Below are 15786 nucleotides of genomic sequence, written 5' to 3' on the forward strand. Positions count from 1 at the left end.
ATTACGGGGAGGGGGTATGGGTATGGGTAGTTTGGGGAGGATTTGTCCCATGACGGTTTGTTTTTCCCCCCCCCCCCCCCCATTTTTCCCACTTTAAATATCTGCTAACACTTTGGTCTAGCATTCAACTTCTCCCACATCATCAACGAGCTATCCTTCGGCCCTTACCTCCCCTCTCTGATCAACCCGCTCGATCAGACCGTCAACTCGGCCCCAGAACACTCGCACTTTCACCGCTTTCAGTATTTCCTCTCCATCGTCCCGACAGTCTACAGCCTCGGCCACCCAGACTCATATTCGTCCCGCTCCATCTTTACAAATCAATACGCCGTCACGGAGCAGTCCGCTCCTATTCCAGAGAACATGGAGATGCAGATGATTCCCGGGATTTTTGTCAAGTACGACATCGAGCCGATCCTACTGAATATTGTCGAGGACAGGGATAGCTTCTTTGTCTTTTTGATCAAGGTGGTGAATATCCTGAGCGGCGCCATGGTGGCGGGGCATTGGGGTTTCAGGCTCAGCGACTGGGTGAATGAGGTGAGGGGACGGAGGAGGAGGAACGCGGGACATAGCCAGGGGATGCTGGGGACCAAGGGGGGTGGGGAGTATGAGGAGTGATTTGTGTTTTCTTTTTTTTTTTTGTTTTTTTTGTTTTTTTTTGTTAGCACTTTGAAGGTAGGGGGGTTTTCTGGGTTGTATACAAAATGGATTCTTGTTTTTTTTTTTTGACTGAGCTCCTGATACAAACGGGTGGGTTGATGAAAAGTGTTGTTTATATATACCATGCGAGACGGACTATTGGCGTTTTGATGTTATTTTCGAGTAAATATGAGAGAGAATATGTTCGTCCTTTGCCATCATGAACGACTGTGTCTAATATTCAGAATCAAACTTTTTGCTCCTGGTGTATCAAAACCCGTCTTCTCACTCCAACCACTACCTGCTGCTGTCTCTGCCCCAGCAACCCAAATAAACAGTCTTGGCACCACTCACCAGCGCCAAGACAATTACCCCTATTTCCTTCGAGTCTGTCCACTTTCTCGGCCACACTCTTCCAGACAAAAAAATGACTGGGCACCAGCAAGTCTGTAAAACGTGTACCACACCTCATCACATTGACAGCAACCCAATTAAGAAACCACAAATGCCATCAATTCGCTACTTTCGCTACAGAAGCCCCACCGTTCACCGCTGCATATTCATCCTAGTACCATTGCAGTTCATAGTTCCTCTTCACCCTCAGTCCAATCCGTCAATCTCACTTGCTGTACTTCACCGTCCTCTTTCTCACCCGCTTTTTATCCTTCCTCCCGACAGAAACAGTCGTCCAGGGGGGATACCTCTTCGCCTCTTCTTCCCTCCTCTTTTTCTCCTCTGCTTGTTCTTTCCATCTCTCCTGGTACATCGCCCGCTTCCTCGCCCTCTCCTTCCCCTCCTCCCTCGCCTTCTCCTCCGCCGCTTCTTTTTCCAATCTCTCCCTCCGCGCTCTTGCCCCCTTCGGCGGTTCCTGTTTCTCCTGCCACCGCATCTGATGCTTTCTCTTCCTCGCCAGAAACTTTGCGCGCTGCGTGTCCCTCTCATCAATCACACGAGGCGGTGCAATGTCGCGCAGCCATTTGAGTCCCCACCTCATGTAGTGCCTGTGCCCCGTTCTCTCGTCATACCTGACGGCAAAAGCCCGCTCAGCTGCGTAATCTGTCCCGTTGAGGAGACAGTGGTTGTTTCGCACAACAACCGTGGTCTCGAGAACGTCATTGTCAATGTCCGTCCAAGTTTCCACGTTCCGCAGCATCGAAGAGCCCCTGGGCATCAGCCCGTTTGCCAATTTCCACCGATCCCAGTTCATGGTCCCGAATCTGGCAGCGGCCGAGTCGAAAAAGCGAGCTCTGGTTTCCACAAAATGATTGACCATCTCGGCTTCTTCTTCATCGGTCCGTGGGCTACGGCTTTTTTCTGCCCCCTCTGCTCGCGGCGGCGTGCCAATGACTTCGTGGTCGGGCCAGCTGCGGTCGCCTACAATCTTGTCGTCCGGGCGGCTCGGGGTTTGCCACCTCGCTTTCAGCAGCCAAAAACCACACAGTCTTCTGTATTCTTGCTCAAATCGGCGCTTCCTCTTCTCATAACATGCTTTGGTCTCGGGCCCAAACACCGGGCGCTCAGGCTGAACCCGAACTTCGCCCTGTCTTTCCCATTCGTCATTCCACGCGCTGCAGATGGCGGCCGCCCTCTTACGGCCGCGCAGAGCCCTCTGCCTCTGAAGAGACATGCGACGCACACCCCACCAAGAGGCACAATTTAGCTTGAACTGAGTATTGGGGTTAGAGGCTTCCCCAAGTATCAGACGCTTGCTGAGTATTGGCGGGTCCACTGCTGAAAGTAGATGGTGCTTTTGAGGTGGTTTGGTCTGCTTGGGCTTTTGAGGCCATTTGAATTTCCTGTCTTCGGGTACAGCCGCGGCCACCGTTGGCACCTCGTCCAGATGTGACGGGTCCAGCAGCTGAAAAACCAAATGATTGCCATGGCACGGCGGCCCCGTGGAGACGGTAATCTTCAGCTCTTCCAAATGGTAGGTAACAAGGCATGCCGTATGGTTGCCTTGAGGTCTCGACCATGGCTTATCAAGCTCGCCCGAAACCTCCGAGAGTTCCTTGAACATGTCTGCCTTGGTGTGCTGGCAAACCGACATTTCGCCAATGTGATCGGAAAAGATATTCAGGATGCTCTCTTGATTGATGGGATGGTCCCCAAATTCGATAAGCTGTCGGAGTCGGTTGAAACGAGCAGGAGAGTCCCATGCACGGAATACAAAGTTGACAAACCGCTTTGTCAGCAACTGCACGAGGTACCGCCTCACTATCTGCGCCATGCTCTGCAAGTTCTTTTTCGAGTGCTTCGCGACCTCCAATAGACCAGCAGGCAACGACACACGTTTTACAAGCTCCTCGAGCTGAAATGGGGCGAGTTGCGGCGCGATCAGGTGATTCGTGTGCACCAAGCAATAGGAGAGGTTGGCGTCAGGGAGGACCCTACGACCCCTCAGGGACCCGGCTTCCGGCGTGTGCGGCAGCAACTCAAGGATACTCGCAGATGTGGTGTCGTCGTTTAGTGATCGAAGGCCACGGCAGGCGTGCAGAAGGCTGTGGGTTGAGCCAGTTCGATATCTCTGCAGGACATTCGTGGTACAGGCCAAGGATACGCAGGACGTGAGCATTTTCCGTGCAAGCAGTGTCATTGGCAAATCAGACGGGGCCAGGTCGCGATCCCGCGTCGAAAAGACCGAGTCCACGACTACCGAATATCCGTGCTGGTTCATGCCGCTCTTCATGAGTACGCCGGGCTTAGTGACGATGAAATGAGGCACGGCGGCCGGGCCATCTTGCCGACACGGGGTGACCTTGAGCAAGATGACAGCATGGTCTTTTGGCACGACCACGTCTCTGTCCCGCTTCTCGGGCTCCTCGACAGTTCGGGTTGACGGCATGTTCCAGGACTGTGCGACAACGGGATGGTTGTTGGTCACTGCGTCCGAAAAGTACGCGCTGGTACTCGTATCAGCATACTCTGACAAGATATTGCAGTCTTCGGTCGGCTTTGGATCCTCGCTAAGGATGAAGAAATCCTCCATAGGTCGCAAGCAGCCCGGCCTTCCCACCTCGTCATTCCGCATTACCCGCTCCCAAGCAGCCAGCTCGTGGCGTGCGTTCAACATGACAACCTGCTCAAGTGTCACCTCTGCGCCGTCCGCAATTCCACGCAGTTCCCACAAGAGCGGAAGCCATTCAACGTTGGAGGACAACTGCCGAATGACATCTTTGCACCATGTCTCCCACATCGCTCTTGGTGCATTGTCAGCAGGTAACTTTGGACAGCGCTTGGAAGACCTATTGAACAACGTACGTGGGTGGAAGCCCGCCATGATAAGTATGATGCTCAATATTCTCAACAATGTCCTTCTTGAACGTCTTCCCATGCTTCAAGCCCCTTTTACTTGGTGATTCGTCAGAACTGAAGCTCAAGCCCCTTATGAAACCGGGAAATCGCGGGTCTGTCAGGTCGGGGGCGACGTCGTCAACCGTAATCGGGCAGTCCTAGTCACCTCTCAGCGGCTTCGGTTGAGAGGCCATCTTCTCTTGGGATGAGGCGCCGGAGGACGGGCTTGGAATCGATATGGTTGTATGGATACGTGGTGTAAGTGGTGGTGATGGTAATTGGTTGCAGCATCAGTGGAAGAGCCCAGGTGAGAGAAGAGGAGCTAGAGGAGGCAGGGCATGATGACGACCAGGCCTCGGGTGCCCGTTCGCAACTTCCCAAGCCCCTGAAAGCACAACACAAAGTCGCTTCCCTTCCCACTGCCTACGTGAAAGAAGGAAGGCATCCATCCGTGACACTCTCACAGCTTGCACTGGCACTACGTCAGATGCCAGAATCAGCACGTGAAAGAAGGAACAGACCACAATGTGGGTATCTACGATATGCCATATGACTCCAACCGTTCTAGAGACAACTGTTTGCTGGAGAATACAACTAGCCGAGGTACTGCACAAGAGGTTGTACCGTGCATGACATGACGTGCAGGTCAGTTCCGGCTATGACCTGCCTCGTACATGTGAGTCAAGGGCCATCTTTACCGAAGACCATCGTGCCCGCCGCACCTCCGTTTTCGAGGTCGTCGTTGCTGTGCTCAAGTGTGTTGGTTTCGGTTATCTCGGAAGGGCCGGTAGAGATCTTATCTGCCGAAAGGATCCGACATGCTGCACAGTCAACCCCAACCCTCACCTTCTCAAGGCTTTGCAACTCCCGGACGCCGTTCCTTTCTTCCTTCTTGGCTAAATTCCCCAGACATGACACAGGCACGTGGTGGAGAGGAGACAAGGAGCAATGCCTGCTGATGCCGTTGCTTGTCTCCAACCTCCAGGAGTTTCCCCAGACACGTTGTGGAGAGGCCATCCTGGCCGAATGAAATCTCCCTGACGGGCTCATGTGACGCTCAAAGAAAAAAAAAAAGGAGACGAGATCGCAATCCCACACAAACCCCGAACGGTGCTCAGGTGAATGAAGGGTACAATCCAGCTTAACGCCGTGGAGCGATGGACCAGGAACGGAATCGGGCAATGCAGCCCCGACATTTTTATTTTTGTTGACAAACAGCAGCTAAGCCCCAAGGGGAAAGGAAGCGTCAGGTTAGAGTTGACCGCCTCCATGCAGGCGGGACAGCGCACAGGTCTCTGGGCAGCCCAAGCTCCCTCAACAAAAGGTGGATTGGATGGCTGTGCCGCTGTCGCGTTCGAGCCAGCCCGTCGACATTTGGGCATTTGGGACATTTGGAATGATTGAACCCCTGCGAAGTCGGGTCCGTTGGGATTGGGGTGGGGACCTCTTCACAACTTTTTTGTTGCTGAAACTTGACGAGGAAGCGAAATCGGGCCCTGGGGACTCGGGGAGGGAAACAGTTACAGAGTTTGAAGACGCTCCGATTCAATCGACGCATGCTCGGCTCACTCGTGCACCCAGAATGCTCGAAACCGGGAACTACCGACTGTATTTCGTACTCCTGCTCCGTATCCCCCAGCGTCGTTCGATGCTTGCTTTGGTTGCGCCTGCGCGCATGGCCAGCTGCCCGTGACGGTGGGCCGAAACTGTTAACACCGTAAAGTGGAAAGAAGAAAGAAAGGGCACGGGAAGCGGGGAGAGGGGAGCTGGGGAGGAGGAGAAAAGGCGGAGGGAGGGGGGTGGGTTGCCCGGGACTTGCTGGTTGGGCGATAGCTCCCCTCCACACATTCCAATGCGGAGGTCCGGGATCTGGCAATACTGACTTATACCCAGCCTGCCCCTGGTCTTTGACTCAGCTTCCCCTTTATCAATCCATTGCTCGCCGGTTTTTGTGCTGCTCTTGTTCATCCTCATCCTCATCATCATCCTCATCATCATCTATCTGTCTTGTTTCCTTCGTCCATTGCTCTGCCTGCCTGCCTGCCTGCCTGCCTGCTTGCCTGCTTGCATTGCCATTGACTACTGCTATCTACTCCAAGCTCCCTCGAAGCTTCACCATCATCGTCATCTACAAGCCATTGCCATCTCACCAGCTTGAATTTCAGCAACCAAATCACACACAACCACCACAATGTCGTCAAGAATCGCTCCCACCTTTTCCAAATTCACCCGCTCCCTCAGCACATCCTCCCCCGTCGCCCGCCCAAGTCACCTCCTCTCCGCCACCAGTGCTGCCACCAAGTCAGTAAGGAAACCGTCCCCTTCCGTCCTGGAGGAAGACGCAGAGGTATGTTTTCTTTCCCATCGCATCCCCTTATCTACTCAACCAATTCTAATATGGTTCCCAGTCAACCCGCGCCCACTCAACCTCCACCTCCCCGTCCCGGCCCACCCTCACCACCCTCCAAACCAGCCAACCTCACCCCTTCCGCTTCATGCAAACCTTCCACCACTCGGCCCCCCGCCCCGCCACGGCGCACCACACTGTCGACTCGCTCGTCCTCCCAGACCTCTTCGCCATGGACCCCAACTTTGACCCCTACAGCAACATCCGCGTCCCGCTCCTCCCGGATAACATCTCTGGCCCCCCTTCCGGTCTGTTCGCCCCTGAGGTGTCGGATTTTGTGCCTGAACAAGCCGCAAAGGAGGTCAAGATTGTGGCTGCCAACCCCGACAGTGTCGCGCTGCCAGAGGGCGGGTTTGTGGACGGTGTGGAGCTGAGGTTTGTGTATCAAATGCAGCCCGAGCAGAGCGGGCAGCAGGAGTATGATGAGATGGGGAGTGGGATGATTAAGGATTTGTGGAGGGGGTTGGTGGACGATGTTATGGGTTCTAAAAAATCCACTGCTTAAGGGTTGCGGCAAAGTATGAGGTGGTTTGGTTTTTTTTTGTTTTGTTTTGATGATGTGAAGCGTTATATGTTTTTTTAATCTGCTTTTGTATCTTTTCTTTTGTTATCACGGCATAGCTTTGATATCTCTTTTGGAGATTTTTTATTTTTATGGAACAAGCCTGTCAGCGAATTGACAGCGGGAGAGGGGGGGTCCGCATGGAAAATAAGACAACGAGGCCGAGATTTGGCCATGACCGACAACAGTTACAGTCACTTCTGTGTTTTTTCTTGGAGTAGAGACCTTGATGGGGATATATACCTGCCAGCGTTGCCTGGTTTTGGTTTGAAGGGATATGAATGAAGTCACACGTTCCATTCCTTCACTTATTCACTCATTTACGTTGTTTCGGTTACAAAAGTGACTTGCTTATCGTCACCACACCGATGGCGACGGCATCCTTTTGGATGCCGAGCGGTCCGGCCGAATAATAGTTACACAACCCGGAGGTCCGCTGACACCGAGAGAAATATCTAGAACCGGGCTACCACCTGATCGTGGACGGGTATGAAATTTCCAATTTGTGGATTGCATCTCGAATAAACGTGCTTGAACTCAGCCACCAAACGGGAATGTGTTAACATCCCATCAACCAAAACGGTCACCTTGCCCACACGAAAACAGTCGCTTTGATTTTGATAGTTGATTCGATGCTATTTACACACTCCACATCACACCGCCCATCTGCCCACCCACCGCCCCCATAAATTAATAAATCCCAGACCCAAGACCGCTACTCCCAGTTCAGTTTCTTCGTTGTCCCAATTAGCTGTATACGTACCTAGTTTCAGCAGCATCTTCCACCCTATTACCACAAAAACCCAGACCAAATCTCGCCCCGATCCCTTTCCTCCCCAGTCCTGGCAGCCAAGGACGACTCTACCTCTTCTTAACGCTGGGTCTGGGCTTGCATTCGTCCGGCTGCACCGGGTGCAGCATGACCTTGTTAGGGTACCCAGCTGTGTTGCCCTGGTAGCCCTTGGCCCAATCGTAGCTGATAGCGTACGCAAATATGCTGCCGGTCTTGTTGAACGTCGTGGCAGCAATGCTACCACCGACATTGGGGTACCCTTTCAGCCTATGCTTGGCGTCCTTATCCCAGAAGTGGAATGTGCCATCGCTGCCCGCGGTGCTGAAAGTGCCGTGGACGGGATGGAAAGAGATATCGTTGACAGCATACACGTTGGTGACGTTGCCCTGTGGGGGATCACGGTGGCACTTGAACGAGAAGTTGAGGCTGGGCGGCACGTGTTAGCTTCCTGGACCTTCACTTTGCGGCGAGAGTCGAGATCCCAAACTCACCTAGCATCCTTGTCTTCGACGTATTGAATGGCGCAGCGACCTTCAATACTACCAATGGCGAAGCCCATCGAGTCGGTAAAGCAGCTCACCACCCTCGTTTGCCACTTAAGCGGACTTGTGATCGTCTTGTAGAACTTGGTTGGATCCTTCAGGTTGATGACGTTGATGTATCTCTCGGCTGTCCCTATCACCAGGAGGTCGTTTCGTACGTCCATGGTGTACACACGTTCCTGGCACGTTACGGTCCCGACTGGTGTCTGTTGCCGGAAGTCCCAGTACTTGATGGTCTTGTCCCAGGAGCCTGTTACGGCCATGGGGGTGCCGCTGTTTTCGAAGTAGCGAACGGCGCGAACGGGCTGGTCATGTTGCGCAAACTGCATGGTTTGACTGGTTGCAAGGTCCACCACCTTGCCCTGTTTGTCGGCGCCTCCAGAGATTACTTTTGTGCCATCCTTTGAGTGAAATCAGCAACTGTGAAAATGTGCCAAGCAGACCAGAACCAGAACCAGAACCAGAACCAGAGACTCGCCATACCTTGAAAAAGTCCACCGAGAACACCGGCCCATCGTGGTCGTACGCGACTCTTCCCTCTCCCTGACCATTGCTCATGATCTCGTAGATCCGGACCTTCTTGTCCCAACTGGCTACCGCCAACAGATCTTTGGTATCGGCCGGGTTGGGGTTGAAAGCGATGTCGGAGATGCTATCTTCTGGGCCATTGGCGAGCGCGACGTCGTTCTTCAAGTCTCCGAGGGTGTTACTCGCCGACGCAGACGACGTGCCAGATGAGAAAAGGCCTGCCATTTTTGGTCGTGGGCGTGGCTACGCCGGAAAAAAAAACACTTCGCTGTTTGTGTCGAGACTATTGCGCGGTCGATCAAGGGCTTCGCCGGGTATCAAAGATAGAATAGGAAGGGAAATTGTTCAGGTGGTTGTAAAGTTGTTCGAGAGATGGGAACAAGTCGCAAAAGTTGACAAAGATTCCGTCGTCAGGTTCGCGAAGGCAGCTGCAGCACAATCCGACCAGAGAGCAAAGCAACGCGCCAGTGCCTCTCGCCAAGACAAGTACCCGAATGCGTTCACTTGCACCAGCCTCACGAAAGAGCTTGGGCCACCACCAGATTCACTTGCTCTTTGTAGCTCGAATCCCACATGCCCAGCCACAACACACACACCCCACTGAGAGCACGAAGCCCCACTAAAAAGTTATCTACTTTAAAAAAAAATTCCACCATTCCCACTCTTTTTCGCTTTCCTCCTTTCGCAAGCACCCTCTCGCCCGACAAATCGCTATTCGAAGCTCACAAACGGAAAGATTTCCCTTCGGGGCATCTCTTTCACAATCACCACACAGCTTTGGGAGAAAGTCCCCGGACATTGCCGAGCGTGACTTGTCACGATCGGTGTTGCGGAAACGCGCCGCCACAGAAGCACAGCGGCTGATCTCTATTTTTTGCCCGCCTTGTTCCTTGTCTTTTTTTCTGTTTTCATTGCCCGGCCTCATCACACCCAAGTCGACTTTGATTTCGCTTTTCCCCATGAGCTGGGTTACTTGTCTGTTTTGCGAGGCTGGAGACCACATGGACGAAGATATGAGTCCGCGCTCTGTGCTGTTCGGGATGGGCTCGTCTTGGTTCCTCTGAGGTTGGTGGATCGGGTCGATGGTGGGGCTGCCGTGGTGGCAGACGTCGTGGCTGGGAACGTCATGGCGCGGCTGGAGAATTTTCGTCACGATACCACAGATATGCGATTGCCCATCTCTCTCGAAAGAGGGGATGGAGTTACTCGACGGGGCTTATTCTCGGTGCGAGGGGGTGCTTCAACACAAACCTTGGTTACGTTTTGCCTCTGTCGACCTTGAAGGCTAGCCAGCATGGACGAGCCGAACACTCTGGGCTTCACTGGAGGTCACCTTTTTTTTCGTTCCCTGTTGGTTGGTCTGCTTGGTTGCTGGCATCTGGGGGCTTTTGAGGTCTGGGGGCTTTGCAGTCTACATGATGAGAACCACTAAAAGTCAAGCTCTGAGGTGCCAAAAGGTCCCGTTGATGACTTAAAATGCGTTATGGTATCTGACTGACTGTCAAAGATTTTGTTCTATTTGTTCTTGATATTATTAGATAGAAGTGCGCTGTGCTCTAAATATGCAGTGTCTATGCCTTGTGTGTACGAGCATTGTGAGGCCTGTTGAAGTCTCGCCGTCGCCAGTTTTCCCAATGCTGTCGTTTCCAATTCCCATGTACGGTTGAAGTCTCAGGAAAGCAAGAACCACATCACTTCTGAAGCTTTTCCTCCTTCTTGCGCTGTTCCTCTTCGAGAAGCTCTCTCTCCTTATGAGCGGCCTCGATGTCGGCCTTCATGCCCTTGGCCCTTTGACGAGCTTCGTAGAGGTCTCTGCTCTTCATGATTCTTTGGACAATGGTACCGGCGTTGACTTCCTCGAATTCGTGGTGGCCAATCTCTCTGTAGATGCCCATCTCCTTGGGAGCCGCGTACACATCCTTTGTGGATGGCATAAATGATGTTGGGCCGTGGTAAACGGCATCGGGGGTGCTCCATGGGAACTTGGCCAAGTACTCCTTGGTAGGCTCGAAGGGGGCGCCGAAGATGACGGCATTGACGTACTAGATGATCATGTCAGTCAGTCGATCTGGAGGAGGAATGAGATGATGAGATGTTACCCTGCATTGCAGAACGCAGAGGCCGCGCTCGTAAATGTTCATGATGGGGTAGTTAACGCCCTTCCACTTGTTGATGACATCGTCGTCGTGGACGCCAGCCGCCACAAACACCGGGCCGTAGTCCTCTCCCTTGCCCTTGCGCTCGTTGACGTTCTGCTCCGAGTACCAACCGTCCCCTCTGGCGAGCTCCTCCTCAGCTTCAACCACCATCTTGAGGAACTCGATGTGGCCGCTGGAGAAGAGGTCGAAACCACCATCGACGTACACGACCCGTTGGCCAATCTTTGGCCCGATACCCCCAAACAACTTGTCGAACCCATTCTCCCCTGACCAGAACCAAACCTCCACACCGGGCTGCTTGGCCGTCTCATCCGCAGCATACAGCCTAATCCTCTCCTTCATCGCCTCGCCTTCCTTCTTCCTCTCCTCCGCTGTTCCCGGACCCTCCTCACCCTCGAGCGTCTTTTGCAGCGACTTGATGAAATGCCCCCTCGTGCAAAGCAGCATCCTCCCAACCAAATCGGTAGTGGAGATACTCGGCGTCCGCTTCACAACCTTGAACCGATCGGCCGCCTTGACAAAGCGGTAGCAGTCCTCACCGCTGCCGTCAGAGGTGATGTCGTCGCCGTGGACAACGTACTTGCAGCCGTAGTGGGTGATCCAGTCCAGCTGGGTGACGTAGGGAGCGTAGGGGATGGACTTGGTGACCCAGCGGCAGGCGTCGGTGGCCATGAGGCGCTCCTTGAGGTTCATGACGGTGGGGCCCTTGTTTTCGAGGATGGCCTCGTCCGAGTGGACGCCGACGTAGAGCTCGTCGCCGAGTTGGCGGGCCTGGACTACGGCGCCTGCGTGGCCTATTATTGCATCATCAGAGGTGAACGGTAGAGGATGGTATGGGTGTGGGGGAGACTGACCGTGGTGGAAGAAATCAAAACAGCCATCTACCCAGAGACGGCCCTCGAGGAGCTCAGGGGCTGGCTCACCAGGGGGGTTGACGGGATCGGTGGCGCTCATGGCTGGTGACACAAAAGGAGTATGTTGTTGGGGAGTGTTTGCGTTGCTGGGTGGTGGCCAGGAGTGGTGCTTGTGACTTCAAAAATATAACCGACGGAGTCAAATAGCAGCTACAATGGAACCCAAAAATTCAACTGTAACTAACAAGAGAAGATGTTGTGGAATGAAAAGCACAACATTGGCAATCAGACCCTAAAGATGTGTTTAATTGCCCAGGAAGCCAATTTGGGCATTGAGTGTCTGCCCCTCCACCCCTCCTCCTCGGCTGGCCCCTCCCCCACCTTCGGTGCAGCGATCTAATGCAGGGACTCAAACTGCCCGCGCTCATCTCAGATCAGGTTGGCCTCTCCGAGTCCCATCTTCGATCACGGGAGGACGGGAAACAGGAGGCAACAGAGATATCTATAAGGTATGGGAAGAGTCGGGAATCCTGGACATGGACCAACCTTGCATCACCATCCATGTTTCAGAAGGGTCGACCGCTGGACAACCCCAACTGGTTCCCCGGATTTTCAACTGCCCTCAACCCAGGGAAAAGACGCGGCCGCTTGAGCTAGCGGCTGATGTGCTGCGACGATTCAACGTCAATGCCCTGGCGGCGGCGAGTTCGCGGTTCTGGATTTGACAGACGACGGTCGAGATGGTGTTCAGGCGGGTGCCCGTTCGTCGTCACCTGCATCAGACGGCATGGGGAACCCCCTGGACACATGCGGCCGCCTTACTCTCCCGGCCATGTGCTTTTTTTGCTACGATGGAGAGAGCTTTGGTAATGGTTTAAGAAGCACGGCTGTCCCTTCTTCGTCTCTTTTCTTTTGTCTCTGTGTATCGTCAACACCATGGACATCACCATATCTTGATATCCAACCCCTGTCACACAACGCCTACGAACCCTGTCAGCGGAACATAGGGGACTGCTAAAGCATCCAACAGCTCCTGCCGGATCCAGGGCGCTAAGGTATCCCCAGCAAATGGCGGCGCGTTGTTGCCCTTGTGCCTTGCCCAAAGAGGTCATTTTCGCACACATCCCAGGAAAGAGGAAGCAGTGAGACTGTGAGACATGCAGCGCTCGGGAGCCACACCGACGCAGACGGCCGCGCCCTTTTTCGCGTCCCTGTTTGGCGGCGGTCATCACTCGTCCAACTCCAACTCCAACTCCAACTCCAATTCGCACTCGCACTCGCACTCGCACGACGACCCCTCGTCGCTGTCTCCCACCACCAGGAAATCTCCGGGAAAATCCATCAGGTCGCTCTCCCGTCCCACCAGCTCGGGCGTCGACGCCGCCGGTGACACAGGGGCTAGTCCAGCCCGGCAACACAACGTTCTCCACAAGAGCCGCGATCGCAGGCCCTCATTTGGTCGCAAGCCCTCCTTCTCCTTTGCCTCGTCCAGCTCCCCGAAGCGCCGCGCAAACTCGTCGTCGTCGGCCAATGGCGCCGCAAGACCTCCGGCCATCCAGCTCTTCCCCGACACCGACAATCCCGTGCCTCCGCTCCCCAACTACGCCCTCGCCCAGGCCGTGAACAAGTTGTCGAGAGAGACCGACGCCGTGCTGTCATCCCCCACCTCGACCCCTGAGGGTTTCTCCAAGATGCTCAGTCGCACGACACCCGCGAACGGCCAGCTGGCTCCCCCTCCTGTTCTCCAGGGCGGAAGCAGCAGTGGCCAACCGAGCGAGCTGAGCGTGGTGCACCAGCATATTCAAGAGACGGCGAATAAGAGGATATCGACGTTGGACTATCTGCGCAAGGCGTAAGCCCCCGCTCCACTATCTGCCATCTCCAAACCACATCACTGACACTTGTCCCGTTTGTTTTCCAGCCACGAAGGCCGCATCTACTGGTTCAACACCCTCCTCTTTGACAAACCCGACCTCCAACGCATGCCTTATTTCGATCCACGCAAACTCGCCCGCCGAGCCACAAACTACCTGCTGCTTGGAATCTCCCTACCAGCAGTGATAGACCTCAACAGCAGCAACGCTGTTGAATTCCTCAAATCCTTCAACACCCTCCTCACAGAATTCGACTCGTTTCAGCAACTCCACTCCGAATCAGGCGCTTCGTCCTCTTCGTTGTCACGAGCGAGAATACCACAGATGTTCCGCCGCGCTGCCGGCCCTGCCAAGACAAGACGATCCTCCAGCGCGACCACGGCGGCGGCAGCGGCGGCGACGGCATCGCTGGCCGGCACAGCAGGGGAGTCCTCCCTCGGAGAGCAGCAACTCGCTCAGCTGGAGAGTCTGGCGCTCACACCATCAATCACCAACACCTCCACCACTTACCCGGGTGTAGGATCAGGAACGGTCAACGTCACGCATCCAGCGTCGATTATGAACTTTGCGGGGTCCGAGATTGATTTACTTCCCGGGGAGGAGTACACCCACCTGCTCACGCCAAGTCTGCCGTTTGACCCGGACTTTTTCGAGACGTTTGCCACTTTGTGTGATGTCTTGATTGATACGTACACGAGATTGCTGGGGCTGCTGCCGAGTCCGAATCATTGTGGGGGGAGCGTGGCCGAGTTGTTTAGCAAGGCGGATGGGAAGGTGAGGAAGTTGTTGGTTCAGGGGGTTGTGAGGGAGTTTGAGGAGGGGACGAGAGCCGGGGTGAAGAGTGAGGTTGCGAATGTGGGGAAGGTGGTGTTGAGCGGGTTGATGTGAGGGATAGGAATAGGCTGGTTGGAAAGTTGGGGAGCATCTATCTACAATATGGGTGGGAGGAAGGGTGCATGGCGTTCATGGAAGCAATGTTTGTGGTTTTTTTTGGGGGGGGTTTTTGAAGGGACTGGAATTTTAGCAGAGATATCCTGTTGGCATTTTACAAAGGTATACCAAGCAATATTAGCGTTGAACTCGATGCACGCTGATAAAGTTTTGATCTATATACTCCTGTCCGGTACCTGTGGAATATTGACATCTCATGTGTCATGAAGTCGTTTGATGCTGTCATGTGAGATGGGATATGCCATGTGATGCTGCTTATACAAAGGAAATGACAAAAGGAGGGATGAAAACACACGCTCGCTCGCTGTCCGTAAATGCCACATCACAAAAATCACAACCCCAACACCGACCCCAGCCCCCTTTTACCCCTGAACCACCTCTCCACTTGCCACTTATCACCTCATAATCCCCTTTTATACAACAACACCCTCCTTCTTAACCTGGAAATACCCCCTCTCCCGATTCCGACTCCTCTCCCTCCTCCCCCTCGACAGTTGCAAGCTATTATTCGGGCTCGTCGACCTCTGAATCTCGCTCCCGACCGCCGTGGCAACACTAGCCATGGCGCTCTGTCCCACCACATTTCCACTCCCGGTGGTTGCCGGCTCGGGGAGCTTGAAAGTCAGGAGATCAGCAGTCGACCTCGTCTGGCTCAGCCGTCTTCTGTTGTCGGGCTTTTCGCTACCCGGACTCGGGGTCCGGAGCTGGGCGGGGAAGTTGGGGGACTTGAGAGTCTGGTGACTGGCGAGGTGGACCGAGATGATCGCGTTGGTGGCGGGCTTCTCGTTGAGGAGGGACTGCTGGAGGCGCTCGGCGGTGCGGCGGGCGCGGAGGGCGGCGGCTTCTTTTTCTGAGGAGAGGAGTTGGGAGTGGAGGTGGGAGAAGGAGGCGGTGTTAGGCTTGAACTGAGCGGGGCTGGTTGAGCTGATGGGAGGAGGGGAAGGGGGTTGTGGGAGGGGGGACGCATCGACCTCGGTGACGTCCGGGTTCGGGTCAGGCGTTGGGTGGTGGTTCTCGGTTGGTGATTCCGCGGGCACCTCCTCGACAGATACTTTCGCTGCTTTTGGCAACTCCACAACAGTCTTGTCGCCATCTTCCTCCTCTTCGGTGGGTTCCGTCAAGTCGATCACCTCCGTGATCACCACCTCCTCCACACACCTCGCCCCGGCCTCAGATCCATCAT

General features: G+C 54.5%; 7 protein-coding genes across 7 annotated transcripts in view; 3 read left to right on the forward strand and 4 right to left on the reverse strand.

Annotated features, from left to right (window-relative positions):
• Positions 1–16: 16 nt before the first annotated feature.
• PODANS_2_9900 (uncharacterized protein) lies at positions 17–621 on the forward strand (the record flags this gene model as incomplete). Its single annotated transcript, XM_001911764.1, has 2 exons — positions 17–59; positions 122–621. The coding sequence occupies 2 exons, from the start codon at positions 17–19 to the stop codon at positions 619–621; spliced, it is 543 nt and encodes a 180-aa protein (XP_001911799.1).
• A 640-nt stretch (positions 622–1261) lies between these two features.
• Positions 1262–3835, reverse strand: PODANS_2_9910 (uncharacterized protein; the record flags this gene model as incomplete). The annotated part of the gene is made up of 1 exon (XM_001911765.1): positions 1262–3835. The coding sequence occupies one exon, from the start codon at positions 3833–3835 to the stop codon at positions 1262–1264; it is 2574 nt and encodes an 857-aa protein (XP_001911800.1).
• Positions 3836–6124: 2289 nt separating this feature from the next.
• PODANS_2_9920 (uncharacterized protein) lies at positions 6125–6845 on the forward strand (the record flags this gene model as incomplete). The annotated part of the gene is made up of 2 exons (XM_001911766.1): positions 6125–6280; positions 6342–6845. 2 exons carry the CDS (start codon positions 6125–6127, stop codon positions 6843–6845), a joined length of 660 nt encoding a protein of 219 aa, XP_001911801.1.
• A 918-nt stretch (positions 6846–7763) lies between these two features.
• On the reverse strand, positions 7764–8990 carry PODANS_2_9930 (uncharacterized protein; the record flags this gene model as incomplete). Its single annotated transcript, XM_001911767.1, has 3 exons — positions 7764–8121; positions 8187–8638; positions 8721–8990. 3 exons carry the CDS (start codon positions 8988–8990, stop codon positions 7764–7766), a joined length of 1080 nt encoding a protein of 359 aa, XP_001911802.1.
• A 1466-nt stretch (positions 8991–10456) lies between these two features.
• Positions 10457–11878, reverse strand: PODANS_2_9940 (uncharacterized protein; the record flags this gene model as incomplete). Its single annotated transcript, XM_001911768.1, has 3 exons — positions 10457–10807; positions 10865–11718; positions 11779–11878. 3 exons carry the CDS (start codon positions 11876–11878, stop codon positions 10457–10459), a joined length of 1305 nt encoding a protein of 434 aa, XP_001911803.1.
• A 1057-nt stretch (positions 11879–12935) lies between these two features.
• PODANS_2_9950 (uncharacterized protein) lies at positions 12936–14540 on the forward strand (the record flags this gene model as incomplete). The annotated part of the gene is made up of 2 exons (XM_001911769.1): positions 12936–13630; positions 13700–14540. 2 exons carry the CDS (start codon positions 12936–12938, stop codon positions 14538–14540), a joined length of 1536 nt encoding a protein of 511 aa, XP_001911804.1.
• A 476-nt stretch (positions 14541–15016) lies between these two features.
• PODANS_2_9960 (uncharacterized protein) overlaps positions 15017–15786 on the reverse strand; it is a gene marked incomplete at both ends in the record, with an annotated part of 2080 nt that continues 1310 nt past the window's right edge. Inside the window, one exon of the mRNA XM_001911770.1 lies at positions 15017–15784. Coding sequence (XP_001911805.1) covers positions 15017–15784 — 768 coding nt within the window. The remainder of the gene's footprint in view (positions 15785–15786) is intronic.

Source organism: Podospora anserina, chromosome 2 (genome assembly GCF_000226545.1).
Source record: "Podospora anserina S mat+ genomic DNA chromosome 2, supercontig 2".
NCBI classification, from domain to species: Eukaryota; Fungi; Ascomycota; class Sordariomycetes; order Sordariales; family Podosporaceae; genus Podospora; species Podospora anserina.